Source organism: Halichondria panicea, chromosome 6 (assembly GCF_963675165.1).
Source record: "Halichondria panicea chromosome 6, odHalPani1.1, whole genome shotgun sequence".
Classification (NCBI taxonomy): Eukaryota; Metazoa; Porifera; class Demospongiae; order Suberitida; family Halichondriidae; genus Halichondria; species Halichondria panicea.
In genome coordinates this window covers 1,480,922-1,493,234 of record NC_087382.1, presented here as the reverse complement: position 1 = coordinate 1,493,234, position 12,313 = coordinate 1,480,922, and the positions used below count along the sequence as shown (strand labels likewise).

Genomic DNA, 12,313 nt, shown 5'->3' with positions numbered 1-12,313 from the left:
TTCGTAATTTCAGAGAGGTGATTATTGCTGGCCAAAATGCCACTATCAAAACTGGTAGAGTGCTGTTATCTAATATCAGTGCATTGAGTATTGAAGGTTTGCATTTCACTGGAGCAGGTGATGAAAGTAGTTCAGGCTACATGTACATAATTTCTCAAATACTTTTTGATATCACTAACTGCTATTTGGTAGGCTTGAAATTGCTAAAGTTGGAAGCTTGTACACTCGAGATCACTCGTACGGTAACTGTAACGATTGAACAAGTTCTCTTTGTGAACAACACTAGCACTGACAGAGCATTGATTGTTGAAGCTGATAATGTGTACATTGAAAAGAGCGATTTCTTCAGTAACAGTGGTGGTGCAGCGAACATTGAATCAAATCAAACTGTTATTAATGATTCAAGATTCGATTCCAATACTGCTGCATATGGTGGAGCAGTGGAGGTGGCCTCTGCAAGTGTGACTATCAGTTGGTGCAAGTTTACAAATAATATTGCTCAATTAAATTTTGGTGGAGCAATTATCACCTTTGGAAGTAGTTTGTTTATTTCCAACTGTGCGCTACTAAACAATAGTGCTATTCTTGACGGTGGAGCAATTTATAGCCGGGGAGGGAGTGTCTCAATCTCCGACAGTGAGCTAGCGTACAACAGTGCTGAAAAAGCAGGTGGAGCAATTTTCACCTTTGGAAGTGGTTTGTTCATTTCCAACTGTACACTACTGAGCAATAGTGCTATTCATGATGGTGGTGGAGCAATTCATAATATTATATCAAATCAAACTGTTATTAACAATTCAAGGTTTAATTCCAACACTGCTATATTTGGATTTGGTGGAGCAGTGGAAGTGGACTCTGCAAGTGTGACTATCAGTTTATGCAACTTTACAAATAATATTGCTGAAAGTGCTGGAGCAATTTCCACCTCCGAAAGTAGTTTGTTCATTTCCAACTGTGCCCTACTAAACAATAGTGCTATTCTTGACGGTGGAGCAATTAATATCCAGGGAGGGAGTGTCTCAATCTCCGACAGTGAGCTAGCGTACAACAGTGCTGGTAGATCAGATGGAGCGATTTCGGTTTTTACTGGAGAGTTACTGATATCTGATAGCAAGCTAACAAACAACAAGGCTACCTCAGGTGGAGCGATTGGACTTTTCGCGGGTGATGCATCTATCTTGAGCTGTAATATAACAGATAATGAAGCTGTAGTTGATAATGGAGAAACTAGTCTTGGTGGAACGATTTTGGTATATACTGGAACTATATCCGTCTCCAAAATCATGTTTAAAAATAACAGTGCTGACTTTGGTGGAGTGTTTTTTGTTGCTGATGGCACTGTGATCATTTCCGACTCTGTGGTCACAAACAACAGAGCTACTCAGCAAGATGGAGTGATTGCGGTTGTTATCTCAACTTTGATAATTACTAATACAAGCATATTTGACAATTTAGAGGGTGAAATATCATTTACGTAGTGCATTCTAACTTGTCATTTACGGGAGTTAACAATGTTAGCAATAATGTAAACCCTGTGTATGCTCTAAGCAGTCGAGTGGAGTTCAATGGACCCACAACTCTCAGTAACAATCGTGGTGTGCAGGGTGGAGCCATCAGAGCAGTCCAGAGTCAAATCTATATCAATGCAGAAGGAGTGGTCATTTCTAACAATACTGCTACTGTTGGAGGAGGTGTGTTTCTGAGAGAGAGTACACTCTTTGTTCACTATCCAATAGAGATTTCTCACAACACAGCACACAATGGTGGTGGGATTTATGCATACTCAAGCGAAATTGAATTTGATTCGAAGGTCACTACTGGTTGTTTATTTAATGATAACTTTGTCCCGTGTACATGTAGTGACATGGAGACTGTACTGTTTGTGAGTATTATAGAACGAAATGATGCTCAAAATGGAGGAGGTATTTATGCAGTCGCTTCAAACATTAAGGCTTTTTCTCACGCTTACGTCCAAATCAAAATAAACTCGGCAAACAATAGCGGAGGTGGAGTGTATCTACAACAAAGTTCCAAGATATATATTTTGAACAGGACTTGGAGCTAGAGCTTGGTAAAACGCTGGTCATACTGGAAATCCACAATAACAAGGCTCAATATGGAGGGGGGATATTTGTGGCAGACAGTACTGAGATGAGTGGTGTGTGTAGAGGAGAGGATGTAACTACTGCAGGAGATCTGACACGAACAGAATGCTTCATTCAAACTCAAGATCTCTACGGTTTTGATATCAATTTTGTTAAGACTTTGATACCTTTAGTGCAAACTTCCCAGTCTTCATATGAAGAAGTACTTAAGTGTTTGAACAATACATCAATTAATCATCGCAACACTTTTTTGACTAACAACACAGCTTCCAAGTCAGGAGCAGATATTTACGGAGGTCTGTTTGACAGGTGTACGGTGGATGTATCAGCCGAACTCTCTTCATCAGACAACGGATTTGAGTACTTGAACAATACTGTGCATTATTCATCGATAGCTTCGAAGGCTGTCAGAGTGAAGTTGTGTAACACCACCAAACAGACCATTTCTGTTAGAAAAGGACAAGCATTCACAATCAGTGTTATGGCTGTAATCCAAGCTGGAAATCCAATGAATAATGCCATAATTCACAGTTTTGTTATCACTGAGAGCCGTAGAGTTGATCGTCTCAAAGAAGGACAAGCACAACAGGAAGTTGGCAATCAGTGCACAGAATTAGAGTACAATGTATTCTCACAAGACAGCTCTGCTCAAGTGGAACTCTATGCTGAGGGTCCATGCAACAATTTGGGAATTTCAAAACAAATTCTAAACATATCTTTTCAAAAGTGTGATTGCCCTATTGGACTCCAACCAATTATGTCCTCAATTGAGTGCAAGTGTGACTGTGATCCAGTCTTGTTGCAGCAGATAACAAACTGTTCTGAAGAAAATGGGACCATAAAGCTGGAAAGCAATAACAACATATGGATAGGAGTGACTAATACTACTAACGGAAGTGGGTATATTGTTAGTAACTGTACATTTGACTATTGTGTACTAAAGCCAGTCAACATCAGTCTAAGCAACCCTGACGAACAATGTGCCTACAATCGAAGTGGTGGTCTTGTGTGGAGAATGTGAACCAGGGCTCAGTCTTGTGTTAGGTACTTCAAGATGTGAACTCTGTTCAAACTCTTACCTTCTCCTGCTACTCCCATTTGCCCTGGCAGGCATAGTACTAGTTGTATTCATTCTCCTTTTCAGCATTACCATAGCAACAGGCACTATCCATGGGCTGATCTTCTACACTAATATATTAGCTGCAAATCAGTCGATTTTCATACCTTTTCATAACCCTTTGACAGTTTTCATATCGTGGGTGAATCTTGACTTGGGTATTGAGACATGCTTTTATGATGGAATGAACTCTCATGCAAAAGTGCTCCTTCAGATTGTCTTTCCTGCTTACCTGTTTCTTTTGATGTTCTTAATAATCATTTTGAGCAAGTACTTTGACTCATTTGCAAAGCTCCTCTCCAACAGGAACCCAGTTGCTGCCCTAGGCACACTCGTCCTACTCTCTTATTCCAAACTCTTGCAGTTTATCATTGCTGCACTGCAATACAGGGTCTTGGATTATCTTGATGGTGCAACCGAGGTGTTGGATTTTCCCAACAATTCAAGTGATATAGTTTGGTTGTATGACGGCAATGTGCAATATTTCACTCTCGGTCACATCCCTCGGTTTGTTTTTGCCGCCATAATCCTCATCTCTGGTATATTGTTCACTGTACTGCTCTTCTTTGGACAATGGTTTCCTCGCTGTTCAAAACGGAAACTCATGATATGGACTAAGAACACATACTACAATGGTTTCATGGATGCATACCATGCTCCATTCACTCCCAAGCATCGCTACTGGGTGGGACTGCTCCTATTTTCTTTGATCGCTCATAATCTAATAACTGCTTTGGCTTTAGACACTTCTCTCCCCGTACTATCAGCTGGATCTATAAGTGTTGGGCTTAATATTTTCAAATTGCAGAATTATGCAGTGTACAAAATACGATTCAATGATTTACTGGAAACACTCTTTTTCCTCAATCTTGCAATTCTAGCATATGGCACCCTCTACATAGGAAACATCAATGGGAATCAAGACATAATATCCAACATTTCAATGGCAGTGACTTTTATTTTGTTTGTGGTGATAGTTTGCTACCACTTTTACGAGTACATACTGAAGAAAGTTCCTGTTCTGCAGAGGCAGCAAAATGCACTCAGACTAAGAAAAATGATTCCACGAGTTCGCAAACTGGAACTGGAGAAGAAAAACCACAAAGAAACCTGGACAAACGTGGACAGATATGATCCGTACACTAATGGAGTCATGGAAGAAGCTGATCCTGATCGTTACATCACTCCTCCCATCATCCGACCAGCCACAAGGCCGGAACAGCTGAGAGAGCCTGCCCTGGACGTGCTAGCCCCTCTCACTACGGAGGACTACAGACCAGCCCCTCCCCCTCCTCAAGACAATGCACCCAAAGTTACGCACACTGTCATCGATGTCGTGAAAGAGTAACATTGTATAATTATCTCCTAATACTTAAGCTTGGTTTCGTTTTTTGAGCCCTCCTCATTGCATGCATGCACACTGACTTTTGTAGACTATATTCAGCTAGTTTCTTTTTGCCAGCTAGAAAATCCTTTAATTAGTCATTTCCTCATGTACTCCTGTGTTGTACTGTTTAATTGTACAAGTCCTGTTATTCTTTTGTACTGCTTATGTGCTCTAGCCTGGCGGCCTGCTCCTAGCGGCACCCTTTGTGTATATATATAGTGTATGAGAGCTTCTGCTCCACTGTCTTTGGCAAACTATTTCCCTTGTTCAAATTCAGATAAGTTGGTAAAGTAATGTTGAGTTCGTGCACTGTGTCTCCTCTCCCTCACAAAGACCAACCACACAACAACTCAAGGAGACATTGCAAACATCGCTTTTACCAGCCATTAAATGGCAAGTATCAGTTGACAAGAATGGGTAAATTCCTAGGAATAATAATAGACTCTTGTATGGAACGCCGTTTGCGACAAAATTCAGACAGAATTAATTGGCGTGTGCATCCAAAATAAAATCGATTTTTGAAGATCGATTTCTAATAATCGATTTTTGGCAGTTGATATTCGATTTACACGTGAACGATCTTTGATAAATTCGATTATTGATATCTGCTAATGGACTTTGATAAACGAAATTCGATTTTTGCTAATCGATTTTTAGACTATGAAAATCGATTATGAAAATCCAATAATCGATTTTTATAATCGATTTTTGAAAATCGATTACAAAAATCGCAATTGATTGATACTAGCCTCGAATCCAGGCCGATTAAAATGGATTCAAGGCTACAGTTAGGCCGCCCTTGAAACTCAGAACATGCACAAACTCCTTCTCCGCGGCCTGGAATCAAAGCTTGGCTTGGTTAGCTATCTCACATGATAGACTATAACGCAAAAGCGAAACATTATTATTTTTTGGAACCATTAAAAAGAAGGGCCATAAGTCACAGTAAAAATCATTAATTTTAGAACTGTTCAGTTGATGCTATCTTATTTAGTTCCTTCGTGCACCCATTTTTGTATGCTTTCTCGCCAGCACTGTTTTATTTGGCCATCTTGTGTGTGCTTAGAGAGCTGGGAAAGAGTTTGGTGATTCCAGATAGAATAGAAGTCATGAATAGTGGCTTCTTCAATGCAAAATTTCTCTAAGGATAGTCTCACGTGATACAGCTTTAGGATCAGTGGACCCCCCCAGCCCACCTCAGAGCAGATCTAAAATCGATTATCAAAAATCGAATTTCAATAATCGATTATCAAAAATCGATTATCAAAAATCGAATTTCAATAATCGATTATCAAAAATCGATTATCAAAAATCGAATATCAGATCGATTGTCAAAGATCGTTCACGTGTAAATCGAAAATCAACTGTAAAAAATCGATTATTAAAAATCGATCTTCAAAAATCGATTTTATATTGGATGCACACGCCTATCACATTCTGCCTGAATTTTGTCGCAAACGGCGTTCCATACTCTTGTACATATTATGAGCCAATATATCCCATGTGCGCACAAGTGAGCTGTGTATAACAACTGATTTGTTGCATTCCTTGTGCATTCCTTTCCGTGTACACATCACTCCTTTTATAGGACTACTAGTTTCAACTACTTGTGGTGGCTGTGGAATGCTCCAGATGCATGAAAAACGTTTTCTGCCTACCACTGAATCTGTTTAACAGTGTTATACTATAAAAGGGACAGTTTCAGGTTACTTGGTGGACGGTGGGCTTTAGGTAACTTCAGCCATACTATGCCAGTATCTAGATAGTGGCACAGTTCAGGGCTTGACCTGTGCCATATGGCAGATATTGGCACAGTGTTTCCTTTGATCTGCCCACTCAAAATGCAACAATAACAAAAAGAGGTTATGAAAACTCTTTTTGTTTCATGCAGGCAATTAGTTTTGTCCTTGCATCAATAATCACTCCACATTCAAAACATTTTGTGAGAAATGGAGGGATCGAAGGGTACATTGGCAGAGCCACCAAAAGGTAAACAAGACGGTTGGTATTGGTTACTCTATTCCTAATTCAAACATTAATTTTATGTTCAATGGAAGCATCATACTGCTGACGAAGTTACTGGCCATTTCATGAGGGGAACCTAAAGTTAATGTTGAATTTGAATATATGTATTCAGTATTTACAGTGTCTGCTTTGTGCATATTATTAGTTGACCTATGGTTGAGTGTAATCAATTAATATCTTGAACTGTCGCACAGTTTATATTATCGCTTTACTTGAAGTGATTGAACTGATTTTGTGATATATAATGCTATATAATGGCACTTTGAACATGCGCACATTTATTGCACTAAAGACAGAATAATCGTATTTTCTGCAACAATATACCCTCTGCACGGAAGCACTGGAATATGGCAGATTGTAGGGAAATATAGCAGATTGTAAGGAAATATGGCAGATTGTAAGGAAATACGGCAGATTGTAAGGAAATATAGCAGATTGTAGGGAAATATGCATGGGAGTGTGCTTAAAAACACAGGTCGTAGATCTATATAGTATGTATACTATAAGCATGTAAACGTATTACACTATATACATGCACTTCTCCCTTGGGAAGCAGCTACTAATTGGGTTGTCTGAACTATAACAACATCTCTATACATGTAATCCTATTAGGAATTTTTTGTGTGTGCTTTGGACTTGTATCTGATGACAGCTCTACTGCATGCAGTGATACTATACCCTTTGGCCTAATATATAGTCCTACCTCTATACTCCACTACTGTATTCACACGTGCATGTGAGACTGTGTTTGGATCTTGTAAGCTGAAAAGGGAAATCGATTAGGTAAGTTATAACTGTGCAAACTAAGTGTAATGACTGATAAGAATTTGAGCCTCATAATATCAATTGCTGGTGACCGCTATCTTATTCCACTCTATAGATGATATACAGTATATAGAAGAAGCAATAGCACTATTCTGACACTGCCGGATTAGCTTGTAATCTTATAGTATCGGAGAGAACATGCACTGCACCTGGGTGGTGCTGCTACTGACCCTAGCTACTGTTACCAGGAGTGAGCACTATCACATTGTGCCAGTGGATTCAACTGACTCGTGTAATGACTACCAAAATGGAACTTGTTTCACTCTCGAGCAGCTTGTTCAAACAGACCTGTTGTCTGGTGGAGACAAACTCACCTTGAGCTTTCTGTCTGGTGATCATTTATTAAGTGAAATGCTTTACATTTGTAATTTCAGAGAGGTGATTATTGCTGGCCAAAATGCCACTATCAATGCCAACACAACTGGTAGAGCAGTGTATTTATCTAATATCCGTGCATTGAGTATTGAAGGTTTGAATTTCACAGGAGCAGGTGATAAAAAAAGTTCAGGCTACATTTCTCAAGAATTATATATCGATGAATGCTCTTTGGTAGACTTGAAATTGCTAAAGTTGGAATCTTGTACACTCTGGATCACCACGATCACTCATGTGGTAACTGTGAGAATTGAACAAGTTCTCTTTGTAAACGACACTAGCACTGACAGAGCATTGTATGTTAAAGCTGATACTGTGTGCATTGAAAAGAGTGATTTCTTTAATAACAATGGTGGTGCCGTTTACATTTACTCAAAGCAAACTGTTATTAATGATTCAAGATTCACTTCCAATACTGGTACTACATATGGTGCAGCAGTGGCGGTGGCCTCTTCAAGTGTGACTATCAGTTGGTGCAACTTTACAAATAATAGCGTTTATTACAGCGGTGGAGCGATTTATGCCAGTGATTTTTATTATAGTGGTGGCGGTATTTCGGCAGTTAATGTTTCAATCAGTTTCTGTAACTTTATGGATAATATCGCTGAATATGGTGGAGCCATTTCCACCTTCAGAACTAATTTGTTCATTTCCAACTGTGTGCTACTAAACAATAGTGCTATTCGTGACGGTGGAGCAATTAATATCTGGTTTGGGAGTGTCTCAATCTCCGACAGTGAGCTAGCGTACAACAGTGCTGAAAGATCAGGTGGAGCGATTTTGGTTTTGAATGGAGAGTTACTGATATCCAATAGCAAGCTAACAAACAACAAGGCACCCTCTGGTGGAGCGATTTTGGTATATACTGGAACTATATCTGTCTCCAAAGTCATGTTTAAAAATAACAGTGCTGACATTGGTGGAGTATTTTTCGTTGCTGATGGCACTGTGATCATTTCCGACTCTCTGCTCACAAATAACAGAGCCACCCAACAAGATGGAGTGATTGCGGTTGTTATCTCAACTTTAATAAATGCTAATACAAGCATATTTGACAATTTAGAGGGTGAAAATATCATTTACGTAGTGCATTCTAACTTGTCATTTACGGGAGTTAACAATGTTAGCAATAATGTAAACCCTGTGTATGCTCTAAGCAGTCGAGTGGAGTTCAATGGACCCACAACTCTCAGTAACAATCGTGGTGTGCAGGGTGGAGCCATCAGAGCAGTTCAGAGTCAAATCTATATCAATGCAGAAGGAGTGGTCATTTCTAACAATATAGCTACTGTTGGAGGAGGTGTGTTTCTGAGAGAGAGCACACTCTTTGTTCACTATCCAATAGAGATTTCTCATAACAAAGCACACAATGGTGGTGGGATTTATGCATACTCAAGCGAAATTGAATTTGATTCGAAGGTCACTACTGGTTGTTTACTTAATCGTCAGTTTGTCCTGTGTACATGTAGTGACATGAAAGCTGTATTGTTTGAGAGTATTATAGATCGAAATGATGCACAAAATGGAGGAGGTATTTATGCAGTCGCTTCAAACATTAAGGCTTTTTCTCACGCTCACGTCCAAATCAAGTCAAACTCAGCAAACAATAGCGGAGGTGGAATGTATCTACAGCAAAGCTCCAGGATATATATTCTGAAACAGGACTTGGAGCTAGAGCTTGGTAAAACGCTGGTCATACTAGAAATTCAGAATAACACGGCTCAATATGGAGGGGGGATATTTGTGGCAGACAGTACTGAGAGTGGTGTGTGTAGAGGAGAGGATGTAACTACTGCAGGAGATCTGACACAAACAGAATGCTTCATTCAAACTCTAAATCTGTATGGTTTTGATATCAATTTTATTAAGATCGTGCTAAATTTGCTCCAAGGTATTCCGTCTTCATCTGAAGAAGTTAAGTGTTTAAATAATAAGTCAATCAATTATTGCAACACTTTTTTGACCAACAACACAGCTTCCCAGTCAGGAGCAGATATTTACGGAGGTCTGTTGGACAGGTGTACGGTGGATGTATCAGCCGAACTTTCTTCATCAGACAATGGATTTGAGTACTTGAACAATACTGTGCATTATTCATCGATAGCTTCGAAGGCTGTAAGAGTGAAGTTGTGTAACACCACCAAGCAAACCATTTCTGTTAGAAAGGGACAAGCATTCACAATCAGTATTATGGCTGTAGACCAAGCTGGAAATCCAATGATTAATGCCACAATTCACAGTTTTGTTATCACTGAGAGTGGAGTTGGTCGTCTCAAAGAAGGACAAGCACAACAAGAAGTTAGCAATCAGTGCACAGAATTAGAGTACAATGTATTCTCACAAGACAGCTCTGCTCAAGTGGAACTCTATGCTGAGGGTCCATGCAACAATTTGGGAATTTCAAGACAAATTCTAAACATATATTTTCAAAAATGTGATTGCTCTATTGGACTCCAACCAATTCAGTCCTCAATTGAGTGTAAGTGTGACTGTGATCCAGTCTTGCAACAAGAATATCAGATAACAAACTGTTCTGAAGAAAATGGGACCATAAAGCTGGAAAGCAATAACAACATATGGATAGGAGTGACTAATACCACTAACGGAAGTGGGTATGTTGTTAGTAACTGTACATTTGACTATTGTGTACTAAAGCCAGTCAACATCAGTCTAAGCAACCCTGACGAACAGTGTGACTACAATCGAAGTGGTGTCTTGTGTGGAGAATGTGAACCAGGACTGAGTCTTGTGTTAGGTACATCACGATGTGAACTCTGCTCAAACTCTTACCTTCTCCTGCTACTTCCGTTTGCCCTGGCAGGCATAGTACTAGTTGTATTCATTCTCGTTTTCAACATTACCGTAGCAACAGGCACTATCCATGGGCTGATCTTCTACACTAATATATTAGCTGCAAATCAGTCTATTTTCATACCTTTTCATAACCCTTTGACAGTTTTCATATCGTGGGTGAATCTTGACTTGGGTATTGAGACATGCTTTTATGATGGAATGAACTCTCATGCAAAAGTGCTCCTTCAGATTGTCTTTCCTGCTTACCTGTTTCTTCTGATGTTCTTAATAATCATTGTGAGCAAGTACTTTGACTCTTTTGCAAAGCTCCTCTCCAACAGGAATCCAGTTGCTGCCCTAGGCACACTCGTCCTACTCTCTTATTCCAAACTCTTACGGTTTATCATTGCTGCACTGCAACACAGGGTCTTGGATTATCCTGATGGTACAAGTGATATAGTTTGGATGTATGACGGCAATGTGCAATATTTCACTTCCGGTCACATCCCTCGGTTTGTTTTTGCCGCCATAATCCTCATTTCTGGTGTAGTGTTCACTGTGGTGCTCTTCTTTGGACAATGGTTTCCTCGCTGCTCAAAATGGAAACTCATGAAATGGACTAAGAACACGAAGTACATTGGCTTCATGGATGCATACTATGCTCCATTCACGCCCAAACATCGCTACTGGGTGGGACTGCTCCTATTTTCTTTTATCGCTCATAATATAATAACTGCTCTGGCTTTGGACACTTCTCTCCCTGTTCTATCAGCTGGTGTTCTATCAGTTGGACTGATCAGCTGGAAATTACTGAACAATCGTTTGTACAAAAACAAAATCCGTGATTCCCTCGAAACTCTTTATCTACTCAATATTGTTTGTCTAGCATTTGGCACCTCCTTTGTCAAAGATACCAGAAAAAATCAGTCAGCCCTAGCCAATACTTCGATGGCTATATCCTTTGTCATCTTTGCAATAACCCTCTGCTACCATTTTTACCAATTCGTACTCAAGAATATTAATACATGGCTGAAGATAGAAGACACCATAAGGAATTTAGGAGCTAATGTTGTAGTCAGACGAGCTAGCAATGGTCGGGAAATGTATCAGCAGCTGGTAGCCGATGAAAATGATGATAATGAATTACTCAAAGCAGTAGACGACTATGAACAAAGAGATGCCTTGAACCCACCTTACACTGATCATGATGGAGTCATGGAAGAAGCTGACCCTGATTGTTACATCACTCCTCCCATCATCAGACCAGCCACGAGGCCAGACCAGATGATATTACCCTACATGGATGAGCTAGCCCCCCTCACCACAGAGGACTACAGACCAGCCCCTCCCCCTACAAGAGTCAACCATCGTCCTGCTGTTACATGCACAGAAATTGGTCCCATACATAATAAAGTCTAAACTGTAGCTGAGGTACACACTTAGATTAGAATGATATAATTGCTGATTACAATATTCATTGCTGTTTTACTAGTTTTAATTATTCTCTGCTAGCTGTTATTATGATTTGTGATGTGACTGTAGCTAATTACTGTCCACAAGATAACACACGTCAAACTCTCAATTATAATTATAGCCAACAGACAAAAATATCTAATCTAGTATTTTGGGTGAGATCCAGACCAAGCAACATGAGACTAACTGTTCCATTGATTAATATGAGTTGAC

The 12,313-nt window shown here is 39.7% G+C and overlaps 2 protein-coding genes across 2 annotated transcripts; both read left to right on the top strand.

The window, feature by feature from the left end:
• The first annotated feature begins 3,105 nt into the window (after positions 1 to 3,105).
• On the top strand, positions 3,106 to 4,728 carry LOC135336842 (uncharacterized). The gene has a single exon (XM_064532718.1). The coding sequence runs from the start codon at positions 3,407 to 3,409 to the stop codon at positions 4,568 to 4,570; it is 1,164 nt and encodes a 387-aa protein (XP_064388788.1). The 5' UTR covers positions 3,106 to 3,406; the 3' UTR covers positions 4,571 to 4,728.
• A 2,495-nt stretch (positions 4,729 to 7,223) lies between these two features.
• LOC135336867 (uncharacterized) lies at positions 7,224 to 12,185 on the top strand. The gene is made up of 2 exons (XM_064532739.1): positions 7,224 to 7,417; positions 7,515 to 12,185. Exon 2 carries the CDS (start codon positions 7,598 to 7,600, stop codon positions 12,044 to 12,046), a length of 4,449 nt encoding a protein of 1,482 aa, XP_064388809.1. The 5' UTR covers positions 7,224 to 7,417; positions 7,515 to 7,597; the 3' UTR covers positions 12,047 to 12,185.
• The last annotated feature ends 128 nt before the right edge of the window (positions 12,186 to 12,313 follow it).

Bases quoted from the DNA above. Each gene is read 5' to 3' on its own strand.
- LOC135336867 (XM_064532739.1), top strand. From the start codon at position 7,598: ATGCACTGCACCTGGGTGGTGCTGCTACTGACCCTAGCTACTGTTACC.
- LOC135336842 (XM_064532718.1), top strand. From the start codon at position 3,407: ATGAACTCTCATGCAAAAGTGCTCCTTCAGATTGTCTTTCCTGCTTAC.